Below are 21834 nucleotides of genomic sequence, written 5' to 3' on the forward strand. Positions count from 1 at the left end.
CGCCTCCCTTCGCATCTCCCTTTGTGATTACCCTCTGTGTAGCTCCAGCATGGCTGGAGTTGGGCTGGGCAGAAAAGGGATCTTGAGAGGCAGGCAAGTATGTATCTGGTGAACCTTTGCTAAAAAAAAGAAAAATTCTCTTCTGATGATGTTCTTTGCCCTGAACAGTCATCAGAAGAAAGGCTTCTCCAGGACTTCAGCAGGGTTCCAGAGTGTTAGATCAGAGTCTATTATGACAGGGACACCACAGCAGCAGGCAGCCAAAGCATGAAGCCGGGAGACCACACTTTGCATAGCTCAGGTAGTCTAACAATGCCTGTCTTACAGCGGAAAGACCGACACTCTGGAAATTGTTCAGACCACAAGAGAAGATGTCTTAGCAGATCCAGTCTGTGCTGGAGTCCTGGGAGACTCCTGGAGGGCTGCTGAGATCCAGCCTACATTGGAAGAAGTTGAGCTTAGTCCTGGCTGTAGCGACTGCGTAGATGGGCATCTCAGTGAGAATGGGGCAAGCTGGCCAAAGGGAAAGCCTCCTTCCACCCAGTCCTGGTCTAGAAGGTGGGCTGGACTAGAAGGTGGGATTTCCTCCTTCAACTAATCTGATGAAGAAAACCCTTCACAGGAGAGTGCCTGGACTCCTGGGGTCTAGTTGGTTCTAGATGTAGCAGAGTTGACAACCAAGATTAACCATTACAAGGGGCTTAAAGTCACGGTATCTGTGTAGCCATTGTTGAGTCAATAGTACATGTTCACCCATGAGAAAACAAATGGGCAGACAGGACATACACAGAACAAGACATTTGTAGCTACTAGAAGTAATGAAATAGATGCAAACACAGCAATGTCTATGGGCCTTGAAATGTGCCAGACAAGTAGGGTAGCCCAGTGGGTGAAGATACCTGCCTATGAAACAATATGAGTTTGATCCCAAGACCCCCAGGATGGAAGAAGGAAGCTGATTCTAGGTTTTCTTCTAGCCTCCCCATGTACACACACACTCTCTCACACACACACACACACACACACACGATAGATAGGTAGATAGATAGATAGATAGATAGATAGATAGATAGATAGATAGATAGATGTAAACAAACCCTGCTTTGAGAGAGGTACACAAAAGACTCTAGCCAACTATGTTTTGTGTGTTTTTATTAAAGCATCACAGAGAGCTAAGGATCTATCGTTTAGTTTAGAGCACACAGCATTTTCAGGCCCCTGTATTTCATCCATGTCCTTAGAAAAGGAAATAAAGAAAACCAGAGACAGCACGAAACAATGTATGCCTCATCCAGCCGCGTACAGAAACGAGGTGGCGTCAAGCAGGGTGCTCAGACTGCCGATGGTGAGGGAAGAACAAAAGAGACACGGCTCAGAGGGAAACTGGAAAACAGAAAAGCAAAAGCGGATTGTGCAAAGGCTAGAAAATGCTCTCGACACCGGAGTGCCTGTGTTCCAGCCTATGGCACCTGGGGCCCAGCCGAAGAAAACAAAACAGGGAGACGGGCTGCCTGGGGTTTGGCTGGGAAACTGCTTCCAAGCTGGGAGCAGCGTGAGTGCACAGTCCGCTTGCTCGGAGGAAACTAATTTTTCCTTGGGTGGGATGGAGGATGGGGAGTTGGCAGGGAGTCAGCCTAGGGAAGAGATACACGTGCTATCCGGGACATTGAGGGCCTCACTGCAGGTAAATGTACCCTAAATCGCACTAAAATATTCCCTGCTAGTCCAATGTCAGGGTCTGTGCGGAGCTGTCTGTGCCCCAGCCCCATCCATGGGAAGTAACGAATGCAGCTTTTCCGTCCAGCTGCCAGAGAGGCCAAAGTGACCTGGGGAAAGAGGTGCCCACACTGTGCTGAGCAGTATGGCTGAGGTTGCAGACAGGAACAAGCCAGCTGCAAAACTCAAGAGGCCCAGAGTGGGGAATCTGTAAGAATCTGCTTTGAGGCAGAAAAGCCAAAGAGGCCTCTAAGCTGGGGGGTGGTGGCACATGCCTGGAATTCCAGCGCCCAAGAAGTGGAGGCAGGAGAGTCACTTCAAGGCCATCCTCATATACATAAGTCAGTGGGATGAGCTTTGGAAAGCCAGGCTGGGAGGCAGGGAAAACAAAGGACCCACGTGTGCACCAAGAAACACAGTCCTGCTTGATCATGGACTCAGATTCAGTGTAGGATAAAAATGCACCTCCATGTGTGAGTGGATGTGTGTGTGTGTGTGTGCGTGTTGTGTAGATCAGAGAACAACTTGTGAGAAACCAGTCCTCCCCTTCTGTGGTGGGCTCCAGGGATCAAATCAGATTTGCATATCAAGTTCCTTTATGCTTTTAACTATCTTGCCAATCTTATCACATTTTTAAGGCAGTGTTTTCTGAAATGTAAAGGCTAGAAAAGTCCCAGACATGCACTCACGGGTGCATGTGAGAAAGTCAAAGGATGGGCTTGGCTGTTATTCCTCAGCTGTCCACCTTGTTTCTTGAGACATGGTCTCTTATGGCCTGGAACCTGTTGGGTAAGCTAGGCTTGCAGACCAGTGAACTCCAGGGATCTACCTGCCTCAGCCTCCCCAGCCCTGGGATCACAAGGGCAGACTGTCTGGACCTAGTCTCTCCGTCCTGCTCCTGTCACTTCTTGAGCTTGTAGTGGCTCACACCTGTAGCTCCAAGTTCTTGGAAGGATAAACAGGACTGCCAGGTTTATGACCAGCCTGATCTACATAGCAAGAGGCGGGTCATCCTGGGGATACATAGTGAGAGCCTGTCTCACAAAAGGACTGTCTATAAATGTATCTTCTCAGGAGGGTTAAGACTGCAAGACCAGACCAGACTGCAGAGCACACTGGGCAACAAGGGCTTCAAGGCTATACACTGAGATACCCAGTGTTTTATACTCAAAAGTATAAAACAAGTATGGTCAGGTGTGGTGGCACATGCCTGTAACCCCAGCATTTGGAAGGCTAAAACTGGCCCAGGAGTCTGAGGCCAACCTGGGCTACATGAGACCCCATCTGAAAGTGGTGTTGGGAGAACCAGGGGTGAAGTCCACTGACAGGGTTCCTAGGGTGGCCCTGGGTTCAAGGCTCAACACTTGTCCCATTCTCTCAGGCATGAGTCTTTGGTCCCTGGTTAGTGCTGCTGTTAGAAGGGGTTTAGGGGGTGTGGCTTTGTTGGAGGAATGTGTCACTGGGGGCTGCAGAGGGTTTAAGGACTCACACCACTCTGTCTTTACTGCTTGAGGCTCAGCCTCTGCTCTCAGCATCTGATCGTTCATGGTGCTTATCTCCGCCATAGAAAGCAATCACAGGATCTGACCCCCTACAGGCTTCAGTATTCCAGAATCCGTCTCCATGGACACTGAAAGATAACAGGCCACTCCAAATGTATCGACCCCATCAATGATTGATCAAACTGACCAGGAAGTCCTAACTTGCCCCATTTAAAAGATCTAATCACACACTGAATATTTTGAAAAAAAAAAGTTAAAATTTATTAATAATAGTTAACATCACATGGTTAATTCAACTAGTTCTCTACTGTACATGATAACAAAACGCTCACTAGACCGAGTGCCCAGGGATATGAGATGAGTCAAAGGTTCACTGAAGATCACACAAAGCAGCATTAGCAGAGAGGGCTGTCAACCTAGTGCTAGCAGCAGCCAGCCTAGTACTAGGAACACAGCACACTGTCTCATGCTCTGGATTGAAAGCCAACTTCCTTAAAAGTTAGACACACACACACACTTACACACACACACACACTTTTTTAAAAAGTCCTTTCCTAGATGGTGCTTCATTTTAAAGTTTAAATTTCAAGATTCTAAAATTTAGTCAGAATCCATTGTACTCCGTGGTTACCCTCTAGTGCTGCACACATCTATAGGTGGCTACTCTCTAGTGCTGCACACATCTATAGGTGGTTTCGGCTTTCAGTGGTCTGCTTCGGTAACTGCAGGTTGAGGGAGCTACACCAGACAGGCAGTATCAGCCAGATATCACTCGACCTTCCCTCTGGGCATCCTGGGAGGACCTGGGCAGCCTTCATTTCACTGTACACCAGCTTGTTCGGTTGTAACTAGGCTCTGCTCAGCACAAGTCTGAAAGATGTTCAAAATGTGGCTGCCACGATGCTGAGTTTTCTCTTGGTCTTTCTCTTTTGACCCCCGTATCTTGTTTATTAGTGTTACAAGGCTGTTTCCTCTTTATTCCTACCTATCCAGGTTTAACATTGGTGGTCAATTTAATATTTTGAAGGGAGAAGTGAACTTTTGAATTCAGAGTGAACCGTGTTGGTAGAGCAGAGAACAGGACACTGGTGTCTTTCCGTTCTTCAAACAGTCTGGAATAAATAACAAGTATAAAAAGGCGAGTCGGCAGCTCGATGCAGCTCAGTCCAAGGAAGCAGACAGACAGCGTGCATCTCGTGTAAAACACGAGACATACAGGAGGTGGGATCTGCTAGGAGGGCAAATAAATGTACAAACACCCCGAGACGCCCCTGAGGTTTGGTCGAGTTCTCTCAATGCTTCATGTGGTCTGCTCCGACAATCAGATGTGACTTTAAAAACATTTTCAGTGGCTTCCTGTAACTTGTCAAACCATTCTGAAACGCTGACTGACCTACACATCACATCTTCTATGCAGTGGGAACTTGGAACAAATCCTTTAGTTTTCTTTGGCTAACATCCCGGGTGAGACCTCACTCAGGGAAGCTTCTGGACCGAGCAGCCAGGTGTTGTGGCTTCTTTTGCTCAGCGGACCACCCTCAGTCTCCATCCCTGCCTTGCATACACCTCACAGAGCAGAGGAAGGTGAAGCGGGGAGGCTGGTGGCGCTCTGCCCATTACTCAACAAGAGATTCCACATCTCTCTTCTTCCCAAGGGTGAATGAGGTATTTCTAGAGCCAGTCAGTGTCTCCACCTCATATCCTGAACTACAATGATCTATCTACTCACGAGGCCGAGTCAGAGGAGACCCTGGCCAGCTATATACAGAACAAAGGAACATATAAATACATTACTTACACAATTAACCATTACACAATGAAGGAGAGGACCTGCTTCAAACTAAATAAATTTCAAACATAAATTAAAAAAAAAAAGAAAGAAAAGATAAGAAATTGAAAAGCTACCAAAGCCACCCCTAGCCCCAAGGTCTGTTGCTCATGAATGACACGTTCAGCCGTGTGAGGTAAAGCCACAGACACTTGAAGGGGGTGTCAAGTCTAGCTTTGGTTTGGATTCCTCTATTCCAGAACAGCAAATGTTTAGAACCAGCAGGGTGATGCCTACAGGTTGAGCTGAAGAGGGACAGCCATGTAGGGCAGGGGACATTCCATACCTCTCCTCCTCCTCCCTCCTCCCTCCCTCCCAATGCCTGATCTGATGACAGAAGCATCAACATTTCAAGATGTTCTCCACCTACAAATGTCACATTCAGCTCCAAGATGAGGCAATCATATTCTCAAGACTGTCCCCATCCCATAGGACTGTACAGGAAGTAGAATGGGGGAGGGAACATGCCAGGAGGTGACCAGCAGGAACAACTTGTGAACAATTCCTTACTTCTGATTCTCAGGAAGGCCAAGGATTGGATATCAAACTCTACAGTGAATATCAGGACAAAAGTTCCAGTCTCTCAGGGTCCTCTCTGCCAAGGAAATGCCAAAAGGTCCATCTCCTCATAATTTAAAACAGGGAAGTGAGGAAACAGTGAAGTCCTGTCTGCTCCAAGGTTCTATCTCTGCCCGGCCTCCCGGATGCGGCAGGCCACAGCAGTGATGAGAGCTGCTCCCTTCCCACTGCCATCCTCGGATTCCAGGAAGGACACGTCACATTTCGGAGCCAGATCTCTCACCGTCTCATGCATGACTTTGGCAAAGCTGGAAAGAGAGAAAAAGGGGATGTGAGTGGCTGGTGTCCTCAAGCGAAGCTTGGAAAGAGGAATGAGGCATGGAGCACGGCACCTACAAACTAAGAAACATTTACTTCGTACTCAGTACCACAGACAGGCTTGCAGGGGCTAGGACCACACCCAAGCCTTATACCACAGTGGCCAATCGCAAGAGTAGAAACCTCAAGTTTTGTCACAAATGTCTTGAGATGCTGGTGAACTTTCTTCAAAACAAATCAGTTGGTCTGGGGATGTACCTCAATTGATAATACTTGCCTAGCATGGTAGCCCACCCATGTCTGTAATCCCAGCAAACAAGAAGCAGGGGAATCAAAATCTCATGGTTACCCTTGGCTACATAGCAAGGATATGCTATGTTGTTAAAGGCCAGTGTGGGATATAAGAGACTCTAGCTTAAAAAACAAAGCAAGGGGTGGGACAGATGGCTCAACACCGAGAAGTACAAAACCCCTTGCAGGGGACCAAGATTCAGTTGCCAGCCCCCACATGGTGTTCACACAAACAGTGTTCACAATACCCTGCAACTCCAGCTCCAGAAAACACAGTGCCATCTTCTGCCCTCCGTAGGTACTGTACCCTGTACCCGTGTCCATGACTTCCCCACCCCTCCCACCTCTATCAAATAATTCAAGTAACCTTTAAAGGTAAACTTTGGGCTAGAGAGATGGCTCTGTGGTTAAGAGCATCTATTGTTCTTTCAGGAGCCAAGTTTGATCGCCAGTAACAGGTCAGGCTGCTCACGACTGACCAGTGCCAGGCAATCAACCTGCCAGGGTACCGTCACTCTTGTGTAATACCCCCCACAGAGACGAAAACATATCAAAATGACCAGACATCACATCAATACAGAAACATCAGCGATACGATCACTGGGAAATACAATCTCTGGTAGTAGTGAACTCCCGTGGTCCTACCTCAAGAGACAGAGGATTTGGAATCAGCTACATAATGAATTCAAGGCTATCTTGGCTCAAAACCCAAAGAGTTGCGATCCAGCCTTGAAATTAGCTAACTACACCTGCACAGAAACTCTCAAGCCAGCAAAAGGGTCATCGCCACTAATCTAGAAACTAAGCATTAAACCCTCTTTGGGGCAGCGGAGAGAAGGGCGAGAAGAGAAATATACAAGGAGAAGAAAGAAGGAAGACAGGACAGCCCCAAGGTCAGGCACTCACTGAGGATGAAGCTTGTACAGTGTCCCGTCCACGCCCACCGTCACTTTGAGATTGTCCAGTCCGCGGTTCTCTCTTATCTTGTCCACCACGGCAGCCATGCCTGCGCCACAGAGCTGGGCCGCACGCCGGGCGACCACAGTGCACACCTCCTTCACAATGATGCTGTCGTCACACGTGCTCTCCAGCCCTAGGTGGCGCAGGATGGCTCGGACCTGTAGCAGGGCCAGGCAGTCACTGCGTGGGAGATGGACAGTGCACGGTTAATAATGCGCAGAGGAGCTTAGTGGCCTGCATTCCCTAAGGCCCCTCTGGGTCCATGGGGGTCAGCAGGGCTGTAGTGGGGTTGGGGAGGGGGTTTCCCAGCTCTGAGCAGTATTCATTCACTTGCTCTTCCTAAAGGTGACTGAGCTACAAACAAGCGGCCCTTCATTCAATTTTACATCCAAGGTAGGGCATTGTTACTACAGGCTGAAGCTCATAGGCATGGTGAGTCAGCCACTCTGTAACCTCAGCTGTCAGGAGCCTCAAGCAGTAAGATTGAAACCAATTTAAGGGCAACCTAAGTTAGCTACACAGTGAGACCTGCCTCAAGAAAGCCAACACCAAACTCTACTGAAAACAAAAGACAATCCACATCCTACATGCAGGCCACCCCCATCCTCAGAGTGGATCTTTGGAGAGTGTCACTTAGGAATGGGTAACTCACTAGGGGCAGACCTGCATCTGCATCCCGGCTTCACAGGAGCCGCAGAAACCCTTCAGCTTGCCTAGTCATTAGATAAGAATGGAGGACACGGCTCACCTTCCTCCCAAGCCTCTCATCCTTACCTCTCGATCTGAGACAGGAACTTAGTTTCAAAGATTCCCCTTGTCTTGAGGCGCTCTGAGATGCGGCCCCGGAAGAGCAGCCCCCGCTTTGTGAAATCGATGAGGATGTTGCGCACAATCTCGCCCAAGTACATGCCGCTGATCATCTTCTCAAACCTGCAACGGGACGTTGTCCACGGAGGTTAGAAGACAGCAGATGTGTCCAGGCGGGGGGGCGGGGGGGACACGGGACGGGCCGACACGACGACAAAAGGGGGAGGGGAAAAAACTCTTGTGGGGGTGGAGGGAAGAAGGGAGAAGGAACATGGAGTCATACAGGCAACATTCAAGAATCTTCTCAAACATTCAGCAAAACTCACCACCTGATAACCTGAAGCCCACAAGGCTTATCAGGAAAACACACACACACACACACACACACACACACACACACACACATAGAGAGAGACAGAGACAGAGATAGACACACATACAACCAATTCCAGGAGCAGGGGAGGATAGCTGAGTCTTCCTTAATTCCACTGGGCAGCTTACATGTTTTCTCTTGGACCTTAAGTAACTCCTGTCAACAGCAGAATCCACCCCCACCCCCGCCCACCATCCTCACTTCTGGAACCAACCATGACTATGACATGACCTGGAGGTCTTTGGAATACGCACAATGCCTTTTTGTAAAGCCAAGGGCTCAAGGTGCACTGAAGGCACTGTCATCGTCCTACCTCTTTTTGTAGCCTGCTTCCTTCATTAATGCTGCCTGCCTGGCTCCCAGAGGTATCTCAGTCTGGGAGATATTCTCTAATTAAGAATAATCATAGACTGCCCAGTGTGTTCTAAAGGGCCACATCTTTGACTACAAACTCAGTCTGGTAACACTAGGATAGCATCTTCCTACCAGGAAGAGTGGCAGATCTTAGGTCTCTGCTCAGCTCCAAGCCCCTCCACCATATGAGGCTCTGTAACATTCTGATGGTTGTCCCTTCTGACAATAGAGATGCTGGATGCTGAGTAACCAGATGTGTTCCCTTCTGTCAGAGCCACAACAGTGCTTCTTCACACTGGGAGGTGTGTGTGTGTGTGTGTGTGTGTGTGTGTTTCCAGTTCCTACCCGGTTTTCCTCAATCTCAGACCTAGCTTCTAATACACTCTCCAACACCTTGAGGTATGTTTGAGAAGACCCTCTTTGAAGGAGAAGCCCATTAGGCTCCTAAGAGAACAGGCATTCTGAGGAAAGCCATGGTGACGGAGAGCCCAGTCAACTGAGGTCCCGTTCTGGGACTCAGCTCCAAACACAGGTGATTGCTTACCTCTGTTTGCCAGGGTTGAGAGAGAGCTCGTCCACAGCGACATCAAACACTGTGCGCAGGTCATCCAGGCAGCCGTTGTCCCCGAACGCTCCCCACTCCATGTTGACACACATCCGTCCCTCCTCTCCGTCCACCAACTCCACATTACGCATCTCCTCCATGTAGCAGGCATTGCTTCCAGTGCCTGTCAATCAGAGGCCACCAATGCTCATTTAACACCAGCCTTCCACCCACCCAGAGCCATGCAAGCCCACCGGGGGAGGATCAATATTCTCCTTACCAACAATGAGGCCAACTTCACAGTGAGGGTCTTCATAGCCACAAGTCATCATAGTCCCAACTGTGTCATTCACCACGGCCACCACATCCAGGTCGAACTCCTGATGGAAAGAGGAAGAAGATGTCTACTCCACAAGTCCCAATCTTCAAGACACATAAGCGCACATGCAGGCACACACACACATCCCCAAATAGTACATGCCGTGGCCCATTCCTCATTTCACCTGCCCCAGCTCAGGCTGAGACCTACACTTCCACTGGCCAGGACATTAAGATCACCAGTTCTGAGCAGGGAGGACAGATCAGTGAGCAGAGAGCAGTGCTTGCTTTCCTTACAAGCATGACAACCCGAGTTTGATCTTCAGAATCCATAACAAGAGACAGACATGGTCGTGCATGCTTGCAATGCCTGCACTGGGGAAATGGAGACCAAGAGACTCCTAGGGCTTGCTGGCTAGCCAACCTAGTCTAACCGTTCCATCCCAGGCCAATGAGAGATCTATCTCAAAAACCAAAATAAGGGGCTGGAGAGATGGCTCAGAAATGAAGAGCACTGACTGCTCTGGTCCTGAGTTCAATTCCCAGCAACTGCAGGGTGGCTCACAACCATCTGTAATGAGATCTGATTCCCTCTTCTGGTGGGTCTGAGGATAGCTACAGAGTACTCATATAAGGGTCTGAGGATAGCTACAGAGTACTCATATAAATAAAATAAATCTTAAAACAAACAAACAAATAAACAAAACAAAAACAGCCAAGCATGGTGGCATATACCTTTGATCCCAGCCTCTCAGAGGTTGAGGAAATGCCTAAGGACTACCATGTAAGGCTGCCCTCTAGCTACACACACACACACACACACAGCCACTTATCTGCTCACCCTTCTTTGCTCTCCCCATTCCTCAAAGCCCTTACAGCAGCACCTGCCGCTGGAGCATGGCCTTCTAGCAGTTAACCAATCACCGCTGAGTGATAAAGTTAATTTCCCCCCAACAAAGCAGTAACATGTGGTAATCCTCCCAGATTCCAGATACACCAAGCCTTGCACCATGTCTCCCACCTCTCGCCGGTGAATGGCTTCCTTCAGCAAGGTGACCACATCCTCGCCCTCGCAGCCAGATGCCTTGAATCCCTTTGTCCACTTGAGGAGGATGCTCTGAAAATAAATAAATAGAAAAAAAATAAAAATCACACAAAGGAGGGATATCCATCCTGGGTCATTCCTGGGGCCTGGCTCTTCTGGCGTCTAGCTCTCAGCCTCACAAAGCAGATTACCCACAAATGATCCTGAGCCTGCATCTAAGGTACTGACTTGGTTACATCATTTGATCCTCACCACCACTTGTGAGAGCTTTATCATGGTCATAGTTACTTGGTGGGAAAGCAAGGCACTGAAGGGATTTGCCCGAGATCTAGATTACACTCTGGCCCAGTGACTCATGGCTCAAGCACCATACAAATGTTCCAACAATTATTCCCTTCAGCAGGCCAGAGTGTATGCCTTAATTCCATAGTTCAATGAACAGTGGTCTCGGTGACAACCTAGAGAGGTCCTTGGAGTCTTCTACAGACCCTGAGAGGGGGAAGAGAAGAGAATGATGGGGGAGTGTTTCTGTTCATATCTGCGCGCATGCACAAAGCTGTGCACATGGCTTGTGTGTGGAGGCCAGAGGCTGATGTCACGCGCCTTCCCCATTCGCTGTCCTCCGTATTCTTTGAGGGAATCTGCCATTATACCTGGAACTCACTGAGTTAAGCCTGGCTGGCAGGGAGCACCCAGGACCTGCCTGCCTGACTCTCCTTCCACAGTGCTGGCATTACAGGCACAGCACCGCACCCAGCTTTTATATGGGTGCTGGAGATCTGAGTCCAGATCCTCATTATTACAAAGCAAGCAATTTACCATCTGAGCCAGCCCCCTGAGCCCCTCTCTAGGGCTTATGTGGTCGCACATCTAGACACAGGTGCCCATTTGCTTTGTACATGGAAGAAAAAGGGTTTGTTCCCTGTTGCTCTTGATATGATAGCAGCCAGGACAAACCAGTATCCTAGATCCCTTTTACAAAAGGCTGGAATCGCGGCCACCCACATGCATGGTGTCTCCAAGTCTTGCTCATGGTATATGCCCATCACCTGGGTATCCCATAAACCTGGGCGTGTCACACTGTGGTGAGAGATCCCAAGAGATTCCCAACAAAACACAACAGCACGGAGGCCTGGCTAATTACACCCACACAGCGACAAAGGCAGGCTTGTCTCTTCTACTCCTCTCTCATCTACTGCTAAGCCCTGTGCCTCTGGCAAAAGTGTTTATAACCTCATTCCAGATGAGCACTATAACAAGACAACACTGGGCTTCAACAACCAGAGAGACTTGCCCAAGGCCAGTGGTGAATAAATGTGGCCAAAGACCTCTGGGCCTCCAGGTGTCCTTAACACCTACTGAAACCTCATCAAAAAGGTGATGTCACCAGAGCCAGGGCCACTGCTGGCTCCTACTTTGCTTACTCTTTATACCAAACTGCACATGTTGGCATGAAAAGAGAGGGTTTACTCATGTGCACAAGGACCTCTGTTGGATATTCAGCACCCACATAAAAGTTGGGGAGGTGGTGACAGGAGGATCTCTAGGGTTTGGTGGCCAGACAGTTGCATAATGAGTGAGTTCCAGGCTAATGAGAGACCTTGTCTCAAAAACAAAGTTGATAACTTCTACCTGATCATATATGCATGTGGCAACACACACACACACAAATGAGTTAATATTCTTGATCGTTATCGTTATTTGTGTACCCAAATTGGTATCCAATTTCTTCCAAGGTCTCCACCCAAACTCACTCATACCCTCTTTCCCTCTTCTTTGAGACAGGGTTTCTCTGTACAGCCCTGGCTGTCCTGGAACTCACTCTGTTGACCAGTCTGGCCTCGAACTCAGAAATTCGCCTGCCTCTGCCTCCCAAGTGCTGGCACTAAAGGTGTGCGCCACCACGCCCGCCTCTCTCTTTCCCTCTTCTAAGAGCAACTCTCTTCCCTGTAAACTGAGTGAGCTTAGGGTTGAGGAAGCCCATAGAAGAGCCCTCCCAGAAGATGGCCATACCTGGTCCAGGCTGTTCTGCTGGCAAGGGAAGGAGAAGGTGAAACCCAAAGGTAGGGACACGCCCTTCATGCCCATGTATTCAAGGAAGTCCGCGATGCACTGGACAATGTGGTCGAAAAGCTGTGAAAACAAAGGGCTTTGAGAGAGGAGCCCTCGACAGAGGGAGATGCCCCAAGCAGAGAGAAATGCAAATTCAGGCAGCACCAACCCAGAGCAACTCTGCCAGGGCCCTGAATCACTGCCCTCCTCAAGCCAGGGGTGAGCCGAGAAAGGCTGGTCTTTGAAATTGGGGAGGTTGCTGAATCATCCCAGAAGCACAACCCACCATGTCCTCCCCTCCTCCCTAATCTATCATCTCTGCCGCCGCCACCCCTTTTTCTCCAGCCCCTCGCCTCACCTCTTCTCCAGTGCCATGCATGACCTCCTGCGGGATGGAGTAGATCTTGTTATGCATCTCTACGCCCCTTCGCTTGCCATTACGCACGCGCACCAGCAGGACCCGGAAGTTTGTTCCTCCAAGATCCAAGGCCAGGAAGTCTCCTTTCTCTGGAAAATGAACCCGGGATAATGAGTTGGGGTGACAAAATATATCTCCCTTCATGGGTTGTGGAAGACACACTGTGAAACTCAAGTCTTGGGAGAAGATGGAGTGTGAGCGCCACCTGGCAGTTAAGCGAGCAACATCTTCAGGACCAGATCCGAATGAGCCCATCTGGTGGAACGTCACAAGTCGGCCCTTCAGAACATGGGGAATGCCAATATAGTATACTTAAAACTCTCTAAATGTCATATCTGAGCAAAGACAAATGCCACCTAGGGTACAATTCTGGAAGAGAAGGAGAAGTAGAGGGACTCTTCAAAGAAAACTGAAGTCAGGGAAAGTGGAATGCTCGCAATCCCAGAACCTGGGATGTGGAACTTGGGAAGAAGATCAGGAGTTCAAGGCCAGCCTTAGCCACACTGTGAGTTTAAACCCAACCTGGGCTATATATAAGACCCTGAGGCAACCGAACACATTCCTTTTCCCTCTTAAAGGTGATCTTTGAAGGGTGCTTGAATGGAGCTAGGCCCCATATCAACAGGGTTCCAAACCCTAACTTCTGCCTCGGGAGCCTGTGCCAACCATGAACTATCACGGACCAGAAATTTTTTATATGGGGCCAAACAGGAAATACATGTAGACCCAACTAATGTAGTATTTGAGAGCTGCCTCTGGAATGCAGACTCCTAGGTCTGACTGTCAGCTGACACTGGTTGTATGAACTTGAACAAGGCTCTCTTGGTTTCAGTTCTCTGCCAAAGAGCAACTTTTTTTTTTTTCTTAAAGATTTATTTATTATATGTAAGTACACTGTAGCTGTCTNCAGACACTCCAGAAGAGGGTGCCAGATCTCGCTACGGATGGTTGTGAGCCACCATGTGGTTGCTGGGATTTGAACTCTGGACCTTCNGAAGAGCAGTCGGGTGCTCTTACCCACTGAGCCATCTCACCAGCCCAAAGAGCAACTTTTTAATAAACAAAAAAATTGGTCTGAATGTCTGCATACACGAACAATCCTAGCATAGGTGATTCAAGGTCGTCCTGTACAACATCCTGGGCTACATTTGAGGCCAGCCTGAGCTACATTAGACCCATTTCATAAAGCAAAACTAATGGGGCTGAAGAGAAAATTTAGCAGTTTAGAGCTGACACTGTTCTTGCAGAGGTTCCAAGTTAAGCTCCTAATAAGCACATCAGGGGTTTCCCAACTCCCCCTAACTAACTTCAGCTCTAGGGGGACTGGATATCTTTTGGCTCATGACACACAGCACACACACACACACACACACACACACACACACACACACACACACACACACACACACACGGCGCCGATGCCACGTACCTGTACCGTCTGGAGTGGCACACACATAAGTGGGCAGCATCTTCACAGGGGCGGCCTCGTGCGTCTCCTTGCTCAGACCCTGCTCCATTTCCACCTTCATCCTTCTCTTAACCTCCAGCAGCTGTTCATGGCTCAGCTTCAGAGACTCCAGGGTCTTCTGGCGGGCCCGGTGTTGGTCAGCCAGACGGTAAGCCACCGCCGTCACCATAGCCGCCCCCTTGCCGCTGCCATCCTCAGAGCGGAGGAAGCGGACATCACAATCGGGCACCAGCCTCCTCACTGCCTTATGGAGACGCTTGGCAAAACTGTGACACACAGAGAAAAAGACGCGGGTGTCCATGGTTACAGTCTGTGGTACAAATGGCCGCAGAGCAGACCATGGCCCCTGCAGAAGCAAGTGGTGTCCGAATCTCCTCTCTCCATCCTTCCCTCACCCCCATCTTAGGGTGACTAATATAAAGACCCAGCTATTCAATTATGGCTGCCCTAGCTGGCTCCCCCCTGAATGCAGTCACACAGACCCACTCTTTCTCATGGAACAGGCCTCAGCTCCTCTGCTTAGCAGATGGAGCCAGCCCCCCGCTAGGGCAGACGACAGGAATCAAATGTTTCAGATGCCCCTGGAGATCCAGGCTCACTTCATCTGATGGCCCCCAGGAAAACACTCAACAATGACAACAAAAGCCTACAAGTATCTTTCTCTGGACTCTGGCCTTTCTCTTTCCAGTTCCTGCCAATGGCCTCAGAAGCATCTGAACAACTAGAGACAGTAAGAATGTTTAATTAGGGAGAAGCTCTTGGGTGGCGGCCCCCTGCCGCTTCCAGGGAGCGCAGACTGCTGCGGAGAGCACGGCACAGCAATTCCAAGGCTCCTCTCCCAGACCACCCACACCCACACAGACAGCAAGCAGCCTCACTGCAGGCCAGTCACTGTAAAAGTCAGCCTCACCCAGTCACTGAGCCAGAACCGGCCTCTTAACCACATTCCCAGGTTATCCATGTTCCTACAGCCCTGGGCTAGAAAGCTGAAGATGGATCTCAGAGCCAGATGGCAGCCACCAGCTCAGTTCAAGGTGCCCTGACCTGGCACTCACACTGTGAAAATGACAGAAAAATACAGGAACACAGGAGACCTCTTCTGGATCTCGGGTGAGATATGAACAGTTTGGAATATACGAACAAAGGGACATGTCAGGGCGGGAACAATCCGACACCAAAATCAGGAGAGGCTGGCGTCTTCAAGGTTGGATGGCCACTAACAGAGGGCATGGTACCCACATGAACCAGCCAGAGTAATGGAAGAACAAGGAATGAATCAGTAACTCATAAAAAGAGGGAGGTGGCCCGGGATGATGTTGGGTTGTGAGGACGGGCTTGCCTGCCGTGCACAGAGCATTCAATGGCAAACTCTGCAGAAAGGTGGTACACACCTGTGATCCTAGAACTTGGGAGTCGGGGACAGACAAGAGGATCAGAATTTAAGTTCACCCATGGGCACAGATTGAGTCTAAGGCCAGCCTGGGAGGGACTAGAGGACAAGCCTGTCTCAAAACAGAGCAGAAGAGGAGGCAGCAAGCCAAGGACTCAGCAACCAGGAGCTCTAAACAGAGGGCAAGCCATCAGCTGCCTTCAGAAAGCAATCCCACTCATACCAAGTGACTGGAGAACACTTATGCTGTATGGAAAGCAATACAGAGCTGCTTCATGGAGTTTCCAGGGGACCCTTCTGTTCCCAGCCCCAGCCTGCTCACTCACTGGGGATGTTTCTTGTAGACAGAGCCATCCACGCCGATGGTGGAGCGGAGTCGCTCCTCGCCCTTGTTCTCTTTGATCCGCCACAGCACTGCGGCCAGGGTGGCTGCACACAGACTGGCCGAGCGCGTGGACACAATCTGGCAGATTCGGTGCGTGGCCACACAGTCCTCCTGCAGCGGGCTCAGACCCAGGCGCACCAGGATCTGGTAGGCCTTCTGGATTCCGTCCTTATCGCTGGGAAACAGATAGGGTGTGAGCAGTGTTGAATTCACTGTGGCCAGCAGTTCAAGGTTCCTCTCCCAGACCACCCACACCCGAGTACACACACACACAAAGGGAGGTCTGCTTTCTGTCGGCGCTCTTTTATTTTCCACAAGGAAAACCTCGAAGTTCCTTTGTGTGTATCTTATAAAGACAAGACCCTGGTTTCCCTGCTGTACATGCAGAGCAAGCGAGCATGTAGGTTCCTGCTCTCTGTTTACCTCAAAGTATATGAATGGCAACCTTTGAGTACTTAAAGCCAGTGTGGCCCCTACCTGTTGGCTCTCTGCAACAGCAAAAGCCAGTCTATGTCTGAAGACATGGGGAAAGGCTGGAGGTAGGGCCTGAGCCTCTCCTTGAGGAGCCTCATGCCTCTATATCACTCGCCTTCATCTCCCTTTGGGCTTAACAAAGAGCAGGCAGAACTGCTCCAAGGGTCCTCGTTAGCAAAGTTCTTTGAACTATTTCATTGCCCTTCTTTGCCACTAAAACCACTTCCTCGCTCCATCACGTCCCTGAAACTATAAGACCCCCTTCAATCAAGTAGAAATCTCAAGCAAGAACAGTAGACCTAAATCTTTGGAACATTGTTTAGTGATTAAAAAAAAAAAGCCTTTGCTCCCATTCCCGAGCTCACTGGGAAAAGTAAATCCTTGGCAAACACAAGAGCCCGAGTTCAATCCCCACAATTTATGTCTAAAAGAAAAAAACCAGATGTGGTATATCTCTGATCCCAGAGCACTGAGGAGGTGGAGGCCGGTGGACCCTTGGAGGTCAGTAGTCAGTTAGCCTAGCTTACTTAGTAAATTCCAGGCCAGTGAGAAGTCTGTCTTAAAGGTAGACACTTTGCAGAACACATACCCAAGGCTTCACTCACACACACACACAGAACCCCAAGCCATGCCTCTTATTTCCCTCCCCAGTTCCTGCCCTACTCATGGAGTCTTGGTAAGCAGAGAGGCAGTGGGCCTAGACTTACTCTTCAATATCCGAGACATCTTTGGTCTCGAAGGAGCCAGTGGTAAGGAGCTCTGGGCTGAGTTTCCCTTGGAACAGCAGCTCAGCCTTGGCCATCTTCACCAGGATGAGCCTGACCAACTCCCCCATGTACATCCCGCTGATCATCTTCTCAAACCTGCAGAGACAGACCAGTGACGTCCCACCATCAACAGATGCACAGCCTCTCTCCTCCAGAGGAGGGCAAACACGCATAGCGAGGCTCTGTCTCAAGAAAAAAATGTATCATAGCAACAACAAGGCTTACAGAGGTTCCCAATAGGAAACAAGATGGCTATAATTAGATCAAGGTACAGATCTTCCTACTCATCCACTGACACTGCCTTCCCCAATTTGTGAATTCAAGAAAATGGGTGACAATAATCTGGCAGAGGCTAGGAGGTGGTCAGGCACGTCTTTAATGAGCATTTGGGATGCAAAGGCAGGTGGATCTCTGTTAGTTCAAGGCTAGCCTGGTCTTTAAAAAAAAAAAAAGCCAGTAACCTGGACAGAGACTGGGGTAGAGTTCCAGGGCAGACTAAAAGAGAGCTCAAGAATCTAGTGGTGAGTCAGGCAGTGGTGGCGCACGCCTTTAATGCCAACACTTGGGAGGCAGAGGCAGGTGAATTTCTAAGTTCGAGGCCATCCTTGTCTACAGAGTGAGTTCCAGGACAGTCAGGGTTACACAGAGAAACCCTGTCTCAAAAAACAAAAAGAATCTAGTGGTAAACGCGTTGAAAGCCAAACGAAGAAATCAGGGCCAGCACTTAAGGAAGTCCGGTAGTTTAATTTTCCACCACTAGGTGGCACTCTTTTATTTAGCGATTGCTCTTTTTGCCTCAGCCCATGTGACAGAAGAAACCAAGCCCTTCGGAATATCTTCTGGGTAAAGAAAACCCCTTGATGTCTCATAAAGGATCGGCATCTAACAGACAGGAAGCATAATGGGCTGTGTACTAACTAGGATGGGCCACACCACCCAGGAAGCCCAGCAGGGGTGTGGCACAGAACACCTAACAGAAACTGAAAACCAGGCCCTCAATCAGCAAGATGGGACTTGCTCGGAGTAAAGGAGCACTGGCAACGTGGTTCCAGACACCAGCTATGCCAACATTTAGGAGGCTGAGGCAGGAGGATCAAGTTTCAGGCTAGCCTAGGCTACACAGTGAGACCCTATCTCAAACATTAGAGAAATGGTTCTATGGTTCTGAGTGAGGATCACTCTGGCAGAACAAAATTTGATTCCTGACACTCAGGAATACGTGTAATTCTAGTTTCAGGGGGTCCAGCGCCCTCTTCTGGCCTCCCCAGTACTAGGCATACATGCACACAGCGCATTTAAAGACATGCAAAAAAGTCACTCATGCTTATAACGTGAATAGATAAATGGGAGATGGGGGACTCATGCCTTTAATCCCAGCACTAAGGAGGCAGAGGCAGGCAGATCTCTAGGAATTGAGGCCAGCCTGGTCTACAAATTGAGTTCCAGCACAGCCAGGGCTACACAGAGAAACCCTGTCTCAGAAGGGAAAAAAAAAAAAAAAAAAAAATCAAGGTCATCTCAGAAAGTGAGTCCAATATCAGCTCGGGTCATATGAGAAGCTGTCTCAAAAAGCAAAAACCCAAAGCTCCAACACAGCAGCTATTTCTGATAAGTAGCAGCCTGGCTTCAGGCTTCAGCACTGTTGAATTCCAATGTCTACGCCACACTGGCTCCCTGGTAGTCCTCCATCAGTGGCTCTTTACAACAAGGACTGCCCAGCAGGACTTCAGGGTCACCCCAGTGGATAGTTTGGTAGACTCCCTTCCGATCACTGTCAGTCATCTATGGCTAAGCCAGTGCGGTTGCTCATTTTATCTTTGGACTCTCCCAAGGACACGTAGCTCCTCACTGTGGCCTAGGTTCATCCCACTGAGGGAAGAGGCACTGAGTGAATGAATGGCTTTCCAGCTAATCTCTCAGCACCCACAGCAGACACAACCACAGGATCCTAAAGGAAGTGAAAGAGCAGAGACTCACATCTCAACACGGAGGGGAGAAGCCTGTGGCTTAGGGAAAGGCTCCCCATCTCCGCCCCACTGTAGAGACCTGGGTTCGCTGGGTTCTTGGGGTGCTGGGCTCCTTTTCTAAATAGAGACCAGAACTAAGTTTTTCTAAACCACTCACGGCACCGAGAGAACCACAGAGATAAATGGTTCATTGCTCAAAACGGTGTTGCAACTGCCGTTTAGCCCTTGCAGCAGCTGCCAACCCGGTTTCAAGAGCTTCCACAGAGAAGTTTAGCAAATTCGAGAAAAGGAGGTTGTGTAAGAGTCGAAAGGAGGGCCAGAGAGATGGCTCAGCAGGGGCTGTTCTCGAAAAGAACCCAGAACCAATACCCAGCACCCAGATGGTGGTTCACAACTACGTGTGAGTCCAGCTCCAGGGGATCCAGTGCCTCTCCAGTCACCAAGTACACACGAAGAAGAAAAGAAATGCAAAGTCTTAAAAAAGAGCCAAAAGTAACAAAAATAAGACTGGTGCATATAAGATTCAAGATGCAAAATGCTAAGCTCTTGCCAATTTTCTCTAGATCATAACTGGCCCACAGGCCTAGTGTGAATGAAGACACAAGGTCTGTGACTCTGAATAAGTGGTGGAAAAAAAAAAAAGTTAACACAGGGTAGCACATCTTTAATCCCAGCACTTAGGAAGCAAAGGCAGGTGGGTGTCTGTGAGTTTGAATCCAGCTTTTGTCTACATAGTCAGCTCCAGGCCACCAGAAACTAAACAGTGAGACCCCGTCTCAAACAAAACAAAAAACCAAATCCAGGCCAGGCTTGTAACTCAGTTGGTAGTGTTTGCTCAGGGTTCAATTCCCATCATTAAATAATACCAGCTGCTTGCTGCAATCTTGGCATCCAGGCAGTGATGGGCCAAAAGCCACAAAACAGTAAGAACTTTAAGAGCTTCATCTTGCCGGGCAGTGGTGGCACATACCTTTAATCCCAGTACTTGGGAGGCAGAGGCAGCAGATCTCTGAGTTTGAGACTAGTTTGGTCTACAGAGTGAGTTCCAGAACATCCAGGGCTACACAGAGAGCTGCTGACCCAAGACTCTGTATTTGGAAGAACCCAAGCAAAAGTGTGACCACCCCGAAGGGCTTCTTCTTTCTGCTTTCAGTCCCTTTGCAGTCTTATGATCACGACCATTCCCACAACTAGTGTGCCTCCACGACCCTTTGGGGATAATGCAAAGGAAGCGTGGAAACAAGCCCTTGCTGTGGCAGTACCCCCTCAGCTCCACACCCTATCCACTCACCCAAAGGAACATGCTACTTACAGCTGCTTCCCGGGGTTCAGTGAGCCCATGTCGATCTCTCGGTCAAACTCAGTTCGGATGTCATTGAGTGTACCGTCGTCCCCAAAGGCCCCCCACTCCATGTTGATGCACATCCGTCCCTCGTCGCCCTCCACCATGTCAATGTGACGCATCTCCTCCATGTAGCAGGCATTACTGCCAGTACCTGGTCAAAGGAAGAAACTGTTCAGTGCCTAGTGGGATATCTTATCGTCTTAGCAGCCTCCCTCTTTACTGCTTGTAGAAGTCTGCCTAGGGGTTGAGATTCCTCACAGCAGCCTCCTGGGACAACACAACATGCGGGCCAGACCTCTTGTACACTGCTTAACCCCGTAAGTCCTGGCATGGCCTAAAGTAGCTGCATCGCTCTCTTCGCATATCAGGAGAAAACACCCAAGCTAATGATTAGTTCAAACAACTATGGCCCTCACACCAGGATCTCACTCACCCACAATGAGACCAATCTCGCAGTTCTGATCATCATAACCACACGTCATCATGGTCCCAACCGTGTCATTCACCACAGCCACAATGTCAATGTCAAAGTCCTGCAGGGGAATCAAAGGGCCTTCATCATCACCAGGGGAAGACGGGTATGAAGACGAGTGTGAAGATGGAGAAAGAGGAAGACACACCATGCAAGTATGCTACTAACCCAATCCATGGCCACGCATGGATAGCGGTGGGGATCACTCAGACGCTCCATCCACCTAGTCTCCATTTGTCTTCACCAATAAGGACCATTTTCCAGACAGCAGCATGGATTGAATTCATCGTATTGCTTTCTCCCCCTCACACACAACCGACAGACCTAGCCTACCATCCCCTGCTTCATTCCCCACTCATGTCAATCATGCCAACATCCCTACTTGACAAGGAGAATCCTGAGGCTAAGGACTAAAGTGTGTTTCTTGCACCAAGGCCAAAGTTACTGTCCATCAAGCAAATTTCAAATCCCCAAAGGTATCTGATCACATACAAAAGTCACAGGCCAACATGGCAGGGATA

At 49.3% G+C, this 21834-nt stretch overlaps 1 protein-coding gene across 2 annotated transcripts in view; it reads right to left on the minus strand.

Moving 5' to 3' along the window:
• Nucleotides 1-3455: 3455 nt before the first annotated feature.
• Hk2 (hexokinase 2) overlaps nucleotides 3456-21834 on the minus strand; it is a 49178-nt gene continuing 30799 nt past the window's right edge. For both annotated transcript variants that reach the window (XM_021164876.1, XM_029478650.1), the window contains 13 exons: nucleotides 21275-21374; nucleotides 20809-20992; nucleotides 17470-17625; nucleotides 16230-16463; nucleotides 14475-14779; nucleotides 12986-13134; nucleotides 12589-12708; nucleotides 10552-10647; nucleotides 9493-9592; nucleotides 9213-9396; nucleotides 7909-8064; nucleotides 7081-7314; nucleotides 3456-5873 (listed from right to left, as the gene is read on the minus strand). In XM_021164876.1, the coding sequence (XP_021020535.1) occupies nucleotides 5729-5873; nucleotides 7081-7314; nucleotides 7909-8064; nucleotides 9213-9396; nucleotides 9493-9592; nucleotides 10552-10647; nucleotides 12589-12708; nucleotides 12986-13134; nucleotides 14475-14779; nucleotides 16230-16463; nucleotides 17470-17625; nucleotides 20809-20992; nucleotides 21275-21374 (2163 nt within the window). In that variant the 3' untranslated portion in view covers nucleotides 3456-5728. The remainder of the gene's footprint in view (nucleotides 5874-7080; nucleotides 7315-7908; nucleotides 8065-9212; nucleotides 9397-9492; nucleotides 9593-10551; nucleotides 10648-12588; nucleotides 12709-12985; nucleotides 13135-14474; nucleotides 14780-16229; nucleotides 16464-17469; nucleotides 17626-20808; nucleotides 20993-21274; nucleotides 21375-21834) is intronic.

This window comes from Mus caroli, chromosome 6 (genome assembly GCF_900094665.2).
Source record: "Mus caroli chromosome 6, CAROLI_EIJ_v1.1, whole genome shotgun sequence".
In the NCBI taxonomy this organism is placed as follows: domain Eukaryota; kingdom Metazoa; phylum Chordata; class Mammalia; order Rodentia; family Muridae; genus Mus; species Mus caroli.